At 36.4% G+C, this 19,322-nt stretch overlaps 1 protein-coding gene across 1 annotated transcript; it reads right to left on the bottom strand.

Moving 5' to 3' along the window:
- Positions 1-1,719: 1,719 nt before the first annotated feature.
- FGB (fibrinogen beta chain) lies at positions 1,720-9,573 on the bottom strand. The gene is made up of 8 exons (XM_015139373.3): positions 9,416-9,573; positions 6,575-6,766; positions 5,902-6,085; positions 4,754-4,981; positions 4,051-4,164; positions 3,226-3,351; positions 2,732-3,017; positions 1,720-2,113 (listed from the first exon to the last, which is right to left on the bottom strand). The coding sequence occupies exons 1-8, from the start codon at positions 9,527-9,529 to the stop codon at positions 1,882-1,884; spliced, it is 1,476 nt and encodes a 491-aa protein (XP_014994859.1). The 5' UTR covers positions 9,530-9,573; the 3' UTR covers positions 1,720-1,881.
- Between the last annotated feature and the right edge of the window lie 9,749 nt (positions 9,574-19,322).

The raw sequence follows: 19,322 nt of genomic DNA, 5'->3' as shown, positions 1-19,322 counted from the left end.
GGTTGCTAGATGGAGAGTGCTAAGTAGAAATGTTATATAAACTGCATACTCTTTACAAATAGTAGTGGTCCTGTCCAGCCCACTGCCACTGGACCACATCTGTATTTAAGTCCTAAATAAACCCTATTCCCATTCACTGGCTCCGGGTCTCTTCTTGGACATGATGGAATCATTCCCTGTTGGAATCAACAGGACTCCAGCACAACACATGTGCAGGATTTTTTTATATCAATTATATCTCAATAAGCTGTTGAAATTTTTAAAGGGCCTGACCTGTCCTGGAATGGTGAAAAACTTATTGTGACAAAAATGTAGGTTATAGTGAAGGGAACAGGAAATGGTACTGGGACCATTTTTACCTCCAACTGAAAAATTTGAATTTAAGAAATTTGGATATAGATAGCAAGGAGCCAATGTTAAGCAGGAAAGTAACTTGATGAGAGTTTTCTATTCAATGTGATGGCAAAGCGGTAGGTGAGTCAGGCTCCAGTGGGACAGAACTTGTGGCAGAGAAACCAGGTCAAAAGTTAAAGTTGGATTTGATAAGTAATCAAAGAGAGGAGTACCATTTCCAAGATATAAATTAATGAGTTTTGCTTACATGCAAAGATTAAGAGGATAAGCTTAAGAACAATAAGTGCCATAAAAATGGGTGGCAATGATGATACACTAGGGGTGAAGGACCTAGGGTCATAGGGTTGCCCATGGGCAGTTGGAGTGAGGCGTTGAGATGATATGCCCATTTCATAGGGAGAATTAGAAAGAACAGAAAACCCACTTTTACTTTAGTTCTGGTATAACTATGTAAAAAAAAAAAAAAAACAAACAGCCTAACTGAGGACAAGAATAGACCTCATTTCTATGGGCAATAAGCACATTCTGCTCCCTATTTCATTATTTCCCTTAAAAAACACTTGGTGAAGACTTGATCCAGATTATCCTCTTGGAATCTCTGATCCCGATGTCTATTTAAGTGGCAGAGTGGTGGCTTTTCCATGGTAGAATAGAGTCTTTTTTTTTTTTTTTTTTGAGACAAAGTCTCACTTTGTAGCCCAGGCTGGAGTGCAGTGTCGCGATCTTGTCCAATGCAACCTCCGCCTCCTAGGTTCAAGCAATTCTCCTGCCTCAGTCTCCCAAGTAGTTGGGACTACAGGCACACGCCACCATGCCCGGCTAATTTTTGTATTTTTAGTAGAGACAGGATTTTACCATATTGGTCAGGCTGGTCATGAACTCCTGACTTCGTGATCTGCCTGCCTCGGCCTCTCAAAGTGCTGAGATTATAGTCATGAGCCACCGTGCCTGGCCTGGAGTCAGATTTCAAATCTTCAAATATTCAAGACCAGTTTATTATGTTTTAGGTTGTGAACGCTTCTCCTTCCTTACGAGTGCAAAGCCTAACTCACTGAATGTGTGGATTACAAAACAAGGAAACATTAACTTATTGCAACAGAGTCTGGTTTAATTAATTAATCTTTTTGGAAGTTTTCTTTGACAGATCCTACATAAATAAATGTAATTTTTAAAGTGGACTTTTAAACATCAGTTGTTCCTTTCCCTCATGGTTTTCCTGCAACAAGGATAAAAAAAATCCCTCTTCCTTATTTGAAACTTCTCACAGTCAACCAGAATTGAAATTATGAACACTGACTCTGTCAAAACTATACTTTTAGTTACTTCTTGGTGAGCAAGAGAAATGAAGAATACAAAAGAAAATCATGTGCTATTTTTAATGTAATTTATCCTATACTTTTTTCAAAAAGTCACACTCACATCTGCTTGAGAGTTTTAGAGGAATATAATGTATTAAAGAAAATTACAATAACATAATGTACAAAAATGTTGTCACATAGAGAAGAGCAAAAATGTACGTATTGGGGACTATTGCTGTGGGAAGAAGGGCCTGATCTTCATACTCATCTTCTTCATTGAGTACCATGACCCCTTCCAATTCATCCATACTACCCCATCATCTGTGCCATGCTTTGCCATGTCCCAGGTATATTTTCCACCCCAGTAGTATCTGCCATTTGGATTGGCTGCGTGACACCTATTATACCACCATCCACCACCATCTTCTTTAGAACACTGTTTCCTGGGATCTGCTGTTAGCCTGAAAGAAAATGTGTTTGGGGTTATTAGAAACAGAACTCAGTGGTCAAGTTACTTTTTGCAGATTACCCATAAAAGAGTGCTACACTCGTGTGCACAGTACTCTTTCCTTTGGGTGCTACACATAGAGTCACACTAATATACCAAAGACCTCCTGTGCCCTATAGCAAGAAAGAGAGAGAACTGGGCCTTTGTGGCCAATCCATCTAGGGACTGCATTGGTTACTTTATACTGGAATAATAGCTTTTACATCCCTTAGTATCAGAGAACCCTGGAAATGAAAATGAAAGTTTTCACATACACATTAGAATATAGAGATGTAGGTATTTATCTAAATGCTCATTACTCAGAAAGTAACTGTGCTCAAATTCTAGTTCTATCTCTGGGTAGTTGTGTGACATTGGACAAGTCATGTAATCTCTCTAAACCTCATCTGTAAAATAAGAATAATAATGTCTACATTATAGTTGAAATGTTTTAGAGTGATGCATAAAGAGCTTAGTACAGTAGCTGACAGTAAGTGCCCAGGAAACGGTAGCTATTTATAACATTGTTAATGATTCGGAGTAGTAATATTAGTGGGATTTTTTAAGCAGGAGCAAAGAGTGCCACACATACCAGCCGTCATTGTCTCTGTCATATGTGCTGAAGAACATGCCATTGTGAATGGTCATGGTCCTGTTTTCTCCCGTCAGCTGAGATGCTCCATCCATGAGGGCATTGCCGGCTGTTCCTCTATATTTGTTCACTGAGATCTGGTATTTGTTGGCCTCATTCTGTACAGTGAATCCTCCATAGTGAGCCTTTACTTTATCTCCTTTCCAGTCTTCCATTTCAATCAAAAGTTCTGTGGGTCCCATCCTGGTAAGCTGGCTAATTTTATCATTTCCAAGCCAATACTCACCTAAAAGAAAAACAAAATAAAATCTCACCAAAAATAAAATTTGGGGAAACTAAACACTGCCTTTCTTCCCTTATCTTTAGCTTCCACATTTTTGTCAGGAAACTCCTCTTAACTGCCTAAAACAGGCTTCCAACAATGTATGTTTTTTAATGAGAAAAAAAACCTCATTTCAAATAGAATGATTTTATTTTGCATGCCTGTTTGTTACCTGGTAGGCCACAGTAATTCTTCCCATCTGTGTTGGTTGCAATATTTCCAAATCCCTGTTTATATGGATTCCATTTCCTGCCAAAGTCAACGCTACCATCTTGACGGTTCTGAATCACTGTCCATCCTTTGGTTGACAGAAACAAAAAGAGCATATATTAACCAACAGCAAATAATGTCACTTTGAAAAGAATATCTGAATCCCCTGTCCATTCCATTTATTATATATTTGGTGCTCTAGAATAGATACAATAAGGAAATAAATATGAGAGGAAAACTTGTAAAATCTTTGAAAACTACAAGTGCTTTATCTTACCCCAAATCGTGAATTATAGATATTTTATAACTTTTTAAATATCAGGTTGAATTCCAAATCAAATTACTCATTGTCAGCTCTGTCAGATATTAGAGCTAAGTCTTGTTTCCTGGCTTTTCAATTAATTTTTTTTTTTTTTTTTTTTTTTTGAGCAGGATCTCACTATCCTCTGTTACCCAGGCTAGAGTGCAGTAGCATGATCAAGCCTCCAGGTTGTGGGCTCAGGTGATCCTCCTATCTCAGTCTCCTGGATAGCTGGGACTACAGGCACATACTGTCAACCCAGCTGATTTTTTTTTTTTTTTTTTTTTTTTTTTTTTTTGTAGACTCATGGTCTCATTATGTTGCCCAGGCTAGTTTCAAACTCCTAGGCTCAACCGATCAGCCTACTTTGGACTCCCAAAGTGCTGGAATTACAGGCATGAGCCACCATGCCTGGCCTTGTTTCCTGGCATTTTATGTCATCCAAATAATTATAGATCAACAGGTCAACAACGGTCGAAAACTTACCGCCATTTTCTGTGTTCATATCACAGTATACTCTATATGGTTTGACAGAACTGTCGGGTTGAATGAGATACATTTCAGATGTTTCACCACCTTTCCTGATAATTTCCTCACATTCTGCAAACATAAGACAATATTATGTTCAGGGGCTTATGATATAATTACTTTGTCTTTACATAATTACTTTGTCTTTAGTCACCAATTCTTTAAGATAGTATTACATAAGTTACTAAGGAATGTTTTATTACAGACCTTTGAGAATAATATAACAAATATTAGATTTTCATTTTACTTTCGTAAATCCAGCTCAGTTTTGAGGATGTTTATCTGCTAAGAGGATGTAAAAAGCTCTTCTCCACCTTTTGTGTCCTGGAATATCCATAAGCTTCCAGAACACACAAGACGGAGAAACTTCTATATCTATCTGCAATTCTGCCATCTGTTCAAGCCAGTACGCGGATGCACACATCAGCTACCCCTGGGACTACCACCCTTATTATCCTGTGCCCCGTCGTGCTCATCAAAACCAGTAAATGCGCCAGGCCGGGCCAAAACACAACTGGCTAAGGATATTTTTGTGATGTACTGTAACGTCATTATGATCTGTTGGGAAAATCCACTCAACATTTTTATTGTTGTTGTTCTCTTATTTTTGGTGTGTGAGTTCTTCTGGAACTCTCTAGAAATATGTTTATGAATCAGTTACCTTTGCCAGACACCACAGGAATATTACAACTGACAGTGCATGGGGTGCGACAATATTCCATTTGAGCTGAGACATCAGATTCTAACTTTTGTATTTTGCTTCTCAGGTTTTCCAGGATTGAACGAAGCACACGAAGATTAGTTGGGATATTACTATTCACAGTCTCATCTATATATAATTGGTGCTTTTCCAGGTCTGAGGAGTACTCATTTACTACATTTTCATTATCTGGAAAAATGAAATTATATAGAAATAGTCATCATTTTTGCCTCATAAAACTAATGTATTTAGCTATACAATTTTGATTTTCTGAGAATAAACTAATAAACACTAAGCTACCACCAAGCAGTTATGATATATAGTCATATTTATAGGAAATGATTTGGCCCATGACATATACAAATGAACATATATCCTAACTACCATACTAGTAATTTACCATAGGTAAAAGCTAAAGATTGTGTCCAGTAATAAATGAAATAGGTTGTTTATTTCTTTGGTGAGGGAAAAGAGGAGAAAGCAGTATTGGGGTCTTCCATCTGAGAAGTTCAATCTTATAGAGTGGATATGCTTGATTTATTTATCCATTTCACATAAGTATAGCAGAACCTTGAAATTTATAAGATCTCAAGATTTCTTTGATTTCTTTGGAAAATTTCCAACTGTTGGTATGCTACTCACTGAGATGCCTGGGCGAGGCTCATGAACTAGCTATTTTCTAACCACCAAGTCAATAGCACTCAACATTCTGACCTCAAGATTCACAGGTTAGGTGTCATTATCCACAATACGATTGAATATATTATGGATAACTCTCTCATTCAAAACCTCAAATGTTGAAACTTTAAATGCTAGCGTTTTTCTTCCACTCTGTGAATATTATCTTCTGAGTCACAAGTTTCTTGTATACTTAAAATAAGGAGTCATAGTGGAATTTCTCATAGAAAATCATACTTGCTGATGCCAGACTTGGAATAAGAGCTAAATAGTGCTTATCTGGCAAGTTGCAGGGGAAGGTGCCCAAAAGCAGTATGAATGCTATTTAACTAACCCAGAAATGTTAATCTTCTCACAGCCATGCATTCTCGTGGCAGTCAACAGTTCCAGTTTTATAGCTGAAAATCAAAAGGAAGCACAAGGATATCTACCTTTTACTTGCTTCTGCCTCTTTTGCCACATGTCTTTCAGCAAATACGTGTACTGAAAGGTAGAAGAGGAGGTCTGGGAAACAATTTGCACACTGTTCTTTAACTCATCAACACTACTTCTGATTGGCCTTTCCTGTTGTAGCAAAGCTTCTTGCAACTGACATCCTGTAGGACACAACACCCCCTAAAAACAAAGAAAATAGCAGGCATTAGATGAAGGATTTGGGTTGTGGACATTTGTTAAAATAGCACATAGGAAAATTCAGCAATATGATTAGCCAACATAAAAACTTACTACTTGGTTTTCTGTAAGACCAGAAATTTGAAAGTCATCATCATACTCTTGTGGAGATTTAAAATATTCCCTACCACAGAAGAAATATAATTGGGCTATGAAAATTTTACCAACTGAACAAAGGCAGTGGGAAAAATACAAATGGAAAGGTGGCACCCACATATCCTAATTTGTAATTTTGGGCCCAGACCAAAGAAAACAAGAAAGAAAGCCTAACCCAAGGCCCAATATGTTTATGTTTTGAATTTTATTTCTAAAATAAACAGACAAAATAACAATGATGGTAATGCAGGTCAATGAAACATTAGGAGACTGCCATGACTACAGGCTTTCTCTGCGTGAGAGAGCCACCACTGCAAGAAACATCAGTGCACCCACCAGGTCTGGGTCAGCGTGAAGACAGCCTCCAGCATCAGGGGCTTTTCTTTCTACTTTCTTTTGACTGGCAGCTGCTTTGGCTGGACGAGCCCGATAGCCACCCCCACTGATGGGCGGTGGGGCAGGCCTCAGGCTGGGAGCCTCTTCTCTTTTCTTGTCAAGGGGTCGATGACCGCGGCCACTGAAGGGGCTCTACAAGGATCGAGGCAGAAATAAAATGCAGAGTGTTATAGAAGATTTGGAATGTAACTATTTCAACACCCTCATTTTATAATTTAGGTTATCACAAGCTTGATGATTTGCTTAAGATTCATCAACTGGCTGGTTGGTGATAGTGAATCTGTAGGTTGCTTACTGTTTAGTAACAGTAGAAAGACCAACTGCACAAAAAACTATGATGCAATGTAGTTTTTAAAGAGAGGCCTTACGACAAAGCTGTATCAGATTATGAATAGTAATGACTTCATATTCCTAAAACATACATAGGAACACACAAAATTGTAAAGAATCTATACTGTCAAGAAGAATGAATATTCTCAAGCCACTTGGATTGTTAGATTCCTATGATTATTGTTAATCACTTCCCTACTTTCATTTTTGTGAACTTATGATTAGACTCATATACAAACATATTTAAGAGAGATTAAAGACTTATTAAAGGTTGATTCTTCTTAGAATGTATTTGTAATAAGACAATCTTTGACCCTCATAAGGTACTCTGGAGCTAGGCTGCTTGTAAGTCTTGACCCTACCTCTCACTAGCTATGGGACCTCAGGCAAGTTGCTTTATCCATGCCCCAGTTTTCTCATCTGCGAAGTAAGTGTAATGACAGTTTGAATCGGCCTTACAAGATTATTGTAAGGATTAAATAACTTATTGCATGTGGTACCCTCAGAACAGTACTTGGCAATAATAAGTGCTCGTTATTATTATTATTGAATTCACACATAACAAGTACTACAGTTTAAGTGGCCTCTCCACTGCTAAGTTCACTTTTAGTCTTCTATCAACAAAATTATTGGTTAAACCATTATCTTGAAATTTCCTACATGATTTCTTTATGAAACACCATGATTTTCTTATATTTAAAATAATTATCAAGCCTTGTGCATTATAATTCAAATTACTTGCTAACTTAAAATATTACATTAAAAGATAATGAGGCAGAAAATATGCATTGCAATAGGAAAGTTTTGATTTGGATTAACTACATTCTCATATTTTTTTGTCAGTAGCTACATCCTTTGGATCTTAATTACAAATTAACAAATGACATGATTTGGAACAACTGAGCAACAACTGAGCTCTCTCGCAATTTTGTGAGTCTAGAAGTCATCAGATGAACTCTATTTGGAATTGTATTGTCATTTATTCATTAGGTTATAATATTATTTAACATTTAGTAAGATGGTGCTAGGATTAAAACCCAGCCAGGCTGGCTCCAGATGTTCCTGTTTAACCAGTTGACTATATAAATCCTTAATATGTAAAGATTTGGAGGATATATACATATTTCACATTGAAGGCATGGTCCTAGTCAGAGCTTACCCTCTCTAAAACAGATTTTAAGAAATGTGATTCATCTGTTTATTACAAATAAATTTATAGCAGGAGAAAATTATTTTCTTTTTATTTAAGAGTGCCACTAGAGAGGTAGCATGCATGGTCTGACTTTACTAGAGAAAAGGAAATTTTAAAAAATATTTAAAGAAATTATATACTTAAAGAAAAACACTTAAAGAAATTATGAAGGCCACTTGTTGAATAATCAAAACCCCTAAACTACTAAACTATCTCTGTGAGGATTAGTTGGTAAACAGAAATGTGAAAATGGTTTGCAGAGTACTTTACAAAAATTTAGTCTTACACATTCTTTATATTTTTCTTACCTAATATGATTAACCAGACTTAACCAGATTAACCACATGTTTTTACACATACAAGCAGATTAACTATATGTTCTTACACGTCGAGTCTGATAATTAGAACACTGAAGTTCCCTTGAAACTCAATAATGATCCAAAATGAATCACTTCATTTAAATATTACTGTGTATTCTTATTTCTAGTTTAATACTATGCTATACGTAAGAAATTTGCCAAGATACATTTGATGATAAAATTTAAATTTCTTAAATATTCATTGTCCTAAACGCATTTCTGTATTTTTAGTAACTGAAAATTAGCAGCAATAATTCAGCAAAAATAATAGTTGAGGACAAACTATTCTACAAATAAATTAGACTGAACCGTGCTTCATAACTATTAATAATAACAATACACACTACCTCTAATTTAAATTTTTTCATCTGAAAAAAGCAATATTTCATTTTCTATCATTACACTTGACGTATTTGGCTTTTAGGTTTAGTTATAATTTTTATAAATAATAATCTCAGTAACAATATACTACCTTCGCTCACCAAAGAAAAATCTACCTACCACCAGTGTTTTTTTGTTTTAAAATACTGCTCTTTTATTATTTTATAGTTTGTGACATTTTCAGATCTTGTCCTCTTAATTGTAATCCTGTATCGCTAGAAGTAAATGAAAATCACAGTACTCAGGATAGCAAGTGAGAAAAGCACAACTTACATTAGCTAAACCCTCTTCATTTTAAGAAAACACAGGTGATAAACCAGAAAACAAGAAATTACTTTGTTTTTATATAAGAAATACTATGAAACATTCTTTAAATACAATAAATCAAAGGTTAACAATTCAATTTCATAACTGTAAGCAATGCTAATTTCATTGAAATAACTATTCACATAATATGATTATGTTACATCTTATATTAATAATACTACTAATAATATAATAATGCTTTAAAAAATTCACCTCCTCATTGCCGTTGACACCTTGGGACTTAACTAGAAAAACACACAATAGTAGCAATAATAGATGTTTCATGGTTTTAAATTTGTGGAAGCTCCAAGAAACCATCCTTTTCATGTAGACTTAACTGAGAGATCTTCAATCCTATATATATCTGGGTACTCTGCTAGGAGTGACTTTAGAAATGGTTACCTTTCCTTAGTTAATAGTTAACTTTTGGTTCACTTGTTGGCTGAACCATTTTATCACTTAAGCAACATCTTCCCAGCAAAACTTATTTACTTGTCATACAACTATTATTCTCTGTCGGTCTAGCTTAGAAACATTAAGTATCTTCAATCCATTTAATTGGACAAAATGATGGGAAGTTAGGGCATTCCTAAAAGAGAGATGTGTATCTTATTTCTGGTAAATTAATGTGGAAACTGTATAAGCTCACAAAGAATATGTGAGAAAACAAATCTAAGCTTAGTAAATTTGACCTACTGACAAAGCAACCACTAAAATAGTGACTCATTAATGATATACTATAAATGCTTATGTTTAGTGACAATCACATAATTCTATTTCAAAAGGGATAATTAAAATCAAGAGTAATGTTATATCATAATGTATTTATCTTTTATTTTAGACATTAATCAAAATAATAAAATAACAAACTCATATCCTATTCTATGAAGGACAAACATCAGAAAGACTTTTTTTTTTTTTGCTCTGAACATTTATATTTTGTCCTTAATTCACATAAGGTAAAATGTTCAGCAAATTCTAAACATTATTAAGATAACTGATAAATTATAGATTTCTGAATCAAAATTATGATGATAATTAAATACATCTTTAATATTCTATTTTATTATTATATAGTTTATATTCCAGTATTTATAAAAACAATATTACTTTAACATCAGTGAAGTCTTCATCCATCTATTTCGATTAGTATGCTCACAGGCGAAATGAGGCCCATTTTCCTTCATTTCCCATAAGCCACAACATTTATCTCTCTTGTCTGTTCACTTGTGTGTTGCAATCAGGATTAATAACTCCTACAAGAATCAATAGGAACACCAGTCAGTAATCCAAATCTCAGTAAGTGCATTGATTCAAAGCATTTTTCTGCTTTTTGTATGGAAAGTGAAACATTCTCATTAAATTTAAAATTTATTTAATTAAAAAGATAGCAGATTATCAGGGTTTAGATCAGCAAAGTACTGAAACAATGCTTTGAAACAGAGTCTTGAGAATGGTGTGAGACCCACTACACTTCTTTCTTCTCTCGGTAGCAGACAGTGCATTCCCAAATTCTTTTAACTCAGATTCCTAGAAACAAATTCTTCTCTTGGTAGCATATGTTGTCCTCCCAAATTCTTTTAACTTAGCTTAATAGAGACAAAGTACTCAGTTTAAATTAAGAAAAAATATTCACTTGAGTCTTTCCAAATTTGTGTTCCCTTTATTAGCACTGAGTAAATAATATATTTTGAGAGTTTTTTGTTTAGTTTTAATGTTTCTTAAAGGGATAAATGATCTGGCAGAAAAAGCAAATATGTATGTGGATATTAGTTAAAACATATGCAGGAATATTTCCCATGAAAATATAACTGATAACAAAATTTATTTTAATAATCTGGACAGGATTTTACTTTAGTGATGTACACATTCATACTGATTTTAAAAGAATTATCTGTTAAGAAAACTATAACCATTTTTTTTTTCTTTTGAGGTAACATATTAGTACATTTTCAATGACGGATGTTTTATCAACTAACAGTAGAATCATCATTTAACTTTCAGAAGTCTGTAAATTTGTAAAGTTTTTTCTAGTATATTATAGACTCTTGATCAACACTAAAGTGGAGTAGTTCCTTTACTTTCCTACTTTGTTCTACTCTGACTGGCATTCTTCCCATGGTCAGAAGGAGGATGGAAGAAATCTAGCATGCATGCACCATAACAGCACAGACTTAACATTCATCTTACAAATAGTTCTTGAGAATCTCCTCAGTGACAGGTAGTGTGATAGGGGCTGGGAATGCATTGGTGAGCAAGACAGACATAGTAGGCTTTCAATACATAATTACAGGATGAATGAGTGAACTAGGCGTCATTGGTACATGCCTCAGATGCCAAATTAGGGTAGTCATTTACCGTATTTAATTCTTGAAACCACTATGTCCTACAGATGATGAAACAGATTCAGAGAGGTTAAGTAAACTACCCCAGAGTGTATAGGTAGTAGGCGCTGGTATGAGGACTTGATGCATGTCTGTCTGACTTTACAGTCCACACTCTGTACCCATTATATCATATTGCCCAACAGTATATAAACATTATAAAAATTTACCTCTACCTGCTTTTCGTTTGTTTGTTCTTTTGGAGTTTTTGGCCAGCCTGTCATCTTGGAACTATAATGTATCAGGCTGACACACTCACTCATAGCCCTTACTTTCACTTATCTTTTTGCCCTCATACATGGGTATAGGCATTCATGTCTGTGTGAGGCATGTGCAATGCAGTGATAATGAATTTCTTTAATTCTAGTTCTTGTTAGATACGTCTTTTTTTCTGTAGAGTTACATACAGTTACACTACCACTCTAAATTGCCTAATATTACAAAGTAGATGATCATGTTTTCAGGGAAGAAATATATTTGCAGAGACACCGCTTACTAAGATGCTTAAATTTTTTTAGAATGTTGATGCCATTGGTGGAGGGGAAAGGGAGTACTATTTGTTCAGTTATTTTGAGGTCACTAGTGCAGTGTTCTTCATATTAGCTGATGTCGTTACATAAGTTAAGAGTAGTAAATCAGTGACAGAGAAAACAGAGATAATCTGTCCTGCCCAGCAGCTCTCTGGCTCGAAGGGCAAAGACTTGCCGATACCAGTTGTCAATATACTTGTTGATACTTTTACAACTCATGTCAGGCTTCATAGCACAGTCTTCATAGCACAAGGCAATTTGGGCTTAACAACTATTTACAGAGCATCTACTTCATAACAGGTAGTTTACTAGGGCCCCGGGAGACCTTAGTGAAGCCTTAAGTCTAAAAGGAAAGACAGAAAATGAAAACCACTTACAAGAATTAGTGTTGAGCCTAAGATTGGGGGAGGTGAGGCTTTAGGACTGGTAACTTAAGGACCTAACTTCCTTCAGGGGGAAAGGAACTTCCAAGGAAAAGGGCTTTTAGACTTGAAACTTGGTTTGAATGACTGTACAGTTTATATCATGCACCTGGCACATAGCCAGTATTCAATAAATACTGGTTGAGCAAATTCATGAATATACAAATTGATGAATGACTTAAAGGAATACTGATTCTCGTTGTCTAAATAGGCATAGGTTTTGAAGTACTGTCATAAGTTGTTAGTCTCTGTACGTATTTTCCTTGTGTTACCTTGAAAAACAGTTTGAGAACCACTATCCAAAGGGAAATTAACACTGAAGAGTTGTAGGCCAGGCTAGACCAGAGCTCTTGGGGCAAGCCTGAAACCAGTGCAGTGGCGCCACCTGCAATTGGTTACTCATCTTTAGTGGGAACGCATATGGTGGGAAAGAAATAGGAGATGACGCCATCTCTTGTAGAATGTCTCCCTCTACTGGCTTACATGTCAGTTTCCTTTTCTTATGGGAGCTGACATAGAGCATGGTAATAAGGGATAGGACATTTTTTCCTCCAACTGGATGGAGATCACAAGAGCTAAGAAAAGATAGAGATGCTCTTCTGCTTTTGTCACATTAAGACCCACAACCATTAAGAGTGTAATGAACACCTCTGGGAGGGTTGCTCCCTTCTCCTGGAATGACCCCTAAAATGGAGGTGTGAAGCTCCAGTGGTCCTGTCAGTACTACAACACCCTGACCCTCCAACCACAGGTGACCAAGCTGGAGGTAGACAGATCCCTTACCCAGCTAAACCTACCAGATTGTCTCTCCAAATTTGATATTTACTGGAAGAAGAAGGAGGAGGAGAGGGAAAGGGAGGGGGGGAGGGGGAAGGGAAGAGGGACGGGGTGAGGAAGGGGGAGGGGAAGAGGGACGGGGTGAGGAAGGGGGAGGGGGAAGAGGAGGAGAAGAAGGAGAAGGAGAAGGAGAAGGAGAAGAGAACTGGGTCAATTGGCCTGATGTTATATTCATGGCAGCATTTTAGAAGGAAAGCCTATCAACTGCAGCAACAGAAGTAACCAAAACTTCCAAACATAATAATTTGATTCTTCGCAGCCCAATCTGTGGACACCTGATGTCCTTTCTATAGTACTCATTTTACCCTTCATTAACTTTGACTGAGATGGTTTTTGGCATTTGTTGAGAAAATTAAGATCAAATTTTTAGGAATCAGACCGGCTGCCTTATTTTTAAGCATAAATTGCATGTTAGAAAGAGAAGCTTTATATTCAAATAATGTAATCAATCACTAAAAGTTTTCATATATTAAGCATATGGGCTTGGCGTGGTGGCTCACAGCTGTAATTCTAGCACTTTGGGAGGCCAAGGCTGTCGGATCACTTGAGCCCAGGAGTTCGAGACCACCTTGGGCAACATGGTGAAACCACATCTATACAAAAAATGCAAAAATTATCTGGGCGTGGTGGCACACACCTGTAGTCTCATCCACTCCAGGTACTCGGGAGGTTGAGAGGTGGGAGGATGGCTTGAGCCTGGGAGGTTGAGACTGCAGTGAACTAAGAATGTACCACTATACACCAGCCTTGGTGACAGAGCAAGACCCTGTCTGTCTCTCTCTGTCTCTGTGTCTCTCTCTCTGTATATATAAATATACGTATATATTTGCATTTTTCTGTAGAGATAGGATTTCACCATGTTGCCCAGGCTGGTCTTGAACTCCTGGGCTCAAGTGATCCACCAGCCTTGGCCTCCCAAAGTGCTGGAATTACAGCTTTGAGCCACCGCACCCAGCCCATATACTTAATATATGAAAACTTTTAGTGATTGATTACATTTTTTGAATATAAAGTTCCTCTTTCCAACATGGAATTTATGCTTAAAAATAAGACAGCTAGTCTGATAGTATTAGCAGTGAAACTCTAGGGAAAATGGGAACTTTTATTTTGGTGCATGTCAGTGACATGCATTTCAAAAATTTCAAAAATCTTTCACAATTTAATAACTAATAAGTATTTCTTGAATTAGATTAACAATATTTTCTGTAAAATGTGCGCAGGATTGGACAAAGGTTTAATAAAATTTTTATGAAGAGTTACAGTTTGATGAGAAAGCATGAGCCCTATAGATAAAAATGGGCAAAAGATGTATATACATGTGTATATATATCGATATATGTATTTTTAAAAAACCACAAACATGTACTTAAAAAAAAAATGGAACCTAGATATAAATCAAAGAAAGCCAGAAAGGCTGGCTTCTAGAAACATGGATACAATGTTAGGGAAGAGGGAGAGATGGGCAGAAAAATCTCTATCCTCTCCACATAATAAAGAGGTATGACAAACTAAGAAAAAGAGGCAGGTTGAATGAAGATGGACAAAGTATGCTATTGGGTCCAGGATATCCCTTCAATCCTTTGTTATTTGCTCAGTGTTTCAATCTACTTTGTTGATAGGGTTTGACTGTGTCCCCACCCAAATCTCACCTTGAATTCTAGTTCCCATAATCCTCATGTGTTGTGGGAGGGACCTGTTGGGAGGTAATTGAATCATGGGTGCAGTTACCCTCATACTGTTCTTATGATAGTGAGTTCTCCTGAGATTGAATGGTTTTATAAGGGGATTTCCCTGTTTCGTTCTGCACTTCTCCTTCCCGCCATCACATGAAGAAAGACATATTTGCTTCCCCCTTCTGCCATGATTGTTAAGTTTCCTGAGGCCTTCCCAGTTCTGCAGAACTGTGAGTCAATTAAAATTCTTCCCTTTATATATTACCCACTCTTGATATGTATTAGTAGTGTGAGAACAGACTAATATATGTGCTCATATTTTGCGTACTAGGTTTCCTTGTGGGGAGAATTGAGACCCACTGTAGGTTTAGATTAGGATGAAAATAGAAGCTGCCTGGGTTGACCTCTGACTTCTAGTTTACATTTATGCAGCTTTCTCCCCTTTTAGAACAAAGGGGATAATTGTTATCATATAACTAATGCTTATGGATCAAGTATTTCTGTGCCAGTCACTGTTACTAGTATGTTACACTTAATTCTTACAATAACTCTGTGAGGTGGAGTAGTACTATTATTCCCATTTTACAGATGGGAGAATTGAAGTACAAAAAGAAGAAAGTTGCCCAAGATGATGCAGAAGGTAAGCTGCAGAGGGAGTTGAATCATGGCATTCTGACTCTATACCCTTACCTACTATGATGGACAGTTTCTTCCTGTTATGCACAAAGCTATTTGTTCTCTTGTATTGATGTGGTGTTCCTACCTTAGCAAAATGAACACCTCTGTCTGTATATCTTTGCATCCTTCTATGAAGATTATATATAATACATACATATATTCATACAGACATACAGACACACACATTCTCACACACACACACACACAAACACACATACATACATACCAAGGACATTTTTAGAAAGTAAATCTATTGTAACAAAAGATATGCAAACAATTTTGGGGCCAGGAGTGGTGACTCACACCTGTAATCCCAGCACTTTGGAAGGCCGAGGCAGGAAGGGTGCTTGAACCCAGGAGTTCGAGAGCAGCCTAGGCAACATAGTGCGACCCCTGTCTCTACAAAAAAATTAAAAAGGTAGCCAGGCATCACAGTGCACACCTGTAGTTCCAGCTATTTGGGAGGCTGAGGTAGGAGGATCTGCCTGACCCCAAGAGGTCGTCCACTGCAGTCCAGCCTGGGCAACAGAGAAAGACCCTTTCTCGAAAAAAATTGTCAGCTTGTTGATAAACTACCTATGAAAATGATTGCCGCCATTTACACTCTCATCAATATTTAGGTTGTCCCTCATCCTTGCCAACACTGGTTTCAGGTCAAATTTTAAAATTTTTTGCCATCTTGTTAGGTGAAATATGTTACCTTATTGTTATTGTGATTAAAATTTCTTTCATCATGAGCACACTGAGAATCTTTTTAATTTACACATCAGCCACAATGTCAGTGGTCTATCTGTGAACTGCCGGTTCATGTGCCTTATCTTTTGAGTTGTTCATTTTTTCTGTTGATTCATGAGAGCTCTTTTCATATTAAGAAAATTAGCCCTGTGGCTAACATGCACATTACATGTATTTCCCAATTTTTCATTTTTCTTTTGTCTTTGCTTATGATATATGCAGACTTTGGCCTCATTTTCACTGAGTGGAATCCTAACAGCAGCATCTGCTAGGCTGACATGTTTGAAAAAGGCAGCAGCTAGAATGCCTAATGCCTCTTTGAGTTCCTTCACCAGCCGCCAGGCATTCAAAACATCACACAAGTTTATAAATCCAGGGGCTCCATTTAGAACTGTGATGGAAAGCTTAGGCTTCAGTGTGTATTACTTGCACAGGAGTCTGAGGAGGGATCATTCTATACTGCAAGGGCATCTGAGATATTCCTTTCCTGTACTATTTCCTGAGGTAATCTGATATTGCTTCATCATATTGTGCCATATAAGTGAATGTGAATGCCTTCAAGGCTAACTGGCGTCTAGTCTCCAAGAAGGTGTCCTTACTCTTGGAGCTCTGCCTCTCTGTGGACACTGCCTCATAATCCTCTGACACACCATTGTCACTGGATTGTGGTTTTTGGTGGCATCTCTCAGTAAGGTTACTCTACCAGTATCAATTTGCTTAACAGCGTCTCAACTGTTACACCTGGAGAAGCCACTCTCTTCAGGAAGGGATAGAGATTACAGGCAACAATCAGGCCTGGCCATATCAGCATTACCTTTTGGAATATTATGAGCAGGAACCCAGCATGGATTTCAGGATACAAAGTTTTCACAGCATTTCAGGAAATCCTGTCAGCTCAGAGACCTCTCTGACTGCCAGACCAGTATCCTTGACAGCGTTTGCAGTCCCTCCAGAAGCAGCAGTAGTGGGGCCATATGCACAGGGACGAGGGAGGTCCCTGATTCATGTTTTCACATCTCTTAAGTTTTTTTCATTTAGGTCTTGCACATTTTAAAATTTATTGCTATTTTAAGTAAAAACCCCTTTCCCTGCTATATTTTTAACTGCAAAAACGAAAACTATTGATTTTTAATAACATTTTTCTACTCAGCTTAGTGAATTTTCATATTGTTTCTGATAGTTTTTTCAATTGGTTTTTTAGGTATAAAGTCATACCATTTGCAAATAAAGGTAACTTTGCATCCCTATTTCCTACTTAAACAATTTAATTTTTTTGTCCAATTGAATAACTAGTACTTTCATAAAAAATAAACGTGGATAATAGTGGCGATGGTGGACATCCTTCTATTATGACTAAACAGTAAGAATATTTTTAATGTTTCTCTGTGAATATGACACTGGCTTTTGGTAGCATATTTCTAAAAGAAAACCTAAAGGTGTCTAAAGAGTATTATTTAATATAAATAAAATGGGATCTATAAATATTAAGTAATAATAGTAAAATATTCAATCAAATGCCTTACTTTTCTTAATTATTCATGTCAAGAGGTATTTCTGCTAACTAAACTGAATATTAAAAATGTTTCTACAGATAAATTGTATTTTGTAACTAAGTAGCTAAGTTTTATAGAAACTAAATAAAATTTAGAATTCACTTACTTAAATGTAATGGAAAATATTTTTCATTGTCGTAAAATTTACAATGACCAGAAAAACAGAACTGAACTGACCTTTTATAAGCAATTGTCTGCATTACACATACAGAAAGACTGTGATTAAATTAATGGTTGCTGAAATAGCATCTTTTCGGGGTGAGCACATCACACACACACACTCCCCCCCACACACACCCACACACGTACACCTTGCTAAGATATTTATAACTGACAGTTTATAACTGATAGTACAATCTAATTATTCCCAAAGTCTTTCCAGGCATTAACAGGAACAATAGCCCCTTCGCTGTTCCTTATAGTCCCAGAAGCCTCTGTTTCAACTATGCTACAAGAAAGTATCTGCTGATACTACCTTAGTATCTAGGCAAATTCATAGCATTGTGCTAAACAATTAAAGATCAAACTTTTGGAAGAAATGTCCAAGTATCATTTTTCACAGGTTTTGACCTCAGAAATTCAAATAAACAGTGATAACTCCCACGATTACTTTCTTTTGAATTCATGAACAATTTCAAATATGAAATTTAAGGGCTGGACATACTGAGTCACACAACTCTAAAGAACATTGCATACAGTGTTTTTGAAAGCTTGTATATTTAACCCTTTAAGTTGAAACAGGAAAATAAATAGTAATATTTATTATTTTATGATTATAAGAATCAGAAAACACTTCCTATAAAAAGTATCATAAAAAGCTGATGACAATGGCACTCGAATCTATACTCACATGACCTATCACTGTTCAAGAGCAAAGAACAATATTTGAAGGAGAATAAAAAGACTTTCTGTATTGGTGAGTTTAAAAAATCTTGCCTAAAGAAGGAGGGCTTTCCTTAAAACTTGTATTCTTGGTTTTACACAGACATAATACTAATATTTATATTAATAAGTTACTTGCCATGTCTGCTTTAAGGAGAGCCCTGAGGGCCCTTATAAACAGCAGTAGTGACACCTGCTGTTCAAATAAGGCAGCTTGGGGTGTCAGCCAGGCCATGTGTGTATCCTGGAGCCCTTCAAGAATCCAGTGAAACTTGTAGATCCTTTCTCAAGAAAATAAAACATATTCCCATATAAATACAAAATTTTCCCACAATATACATAATTTATGAATCCCTGAACTAAATAATAGGCTCACTTGAGTTCTATATTTATCTAAAATATTGTAAACTTTCAGGTGGATGACAT

The sequence above is a fragment of the Macaca mulatta genome, chromosome 5 (genome assembly GCF_049350105.2).
Source record: "Macaca mulatta isolate MMU2019108-1 chromosome 5, T2T-MMU8v2.0, whole genome shotgun sequence".
Taxonomy (NCBI): domain Eukaryota; kingdom Metazoa; phylum Chordata; class Mammalia; order Primates; family Cercopithecidae; genus Macaca; species Macaca mulatta.
This window is presented reverse-complemented; position numbering and strand designations above follow the sequence as displayed.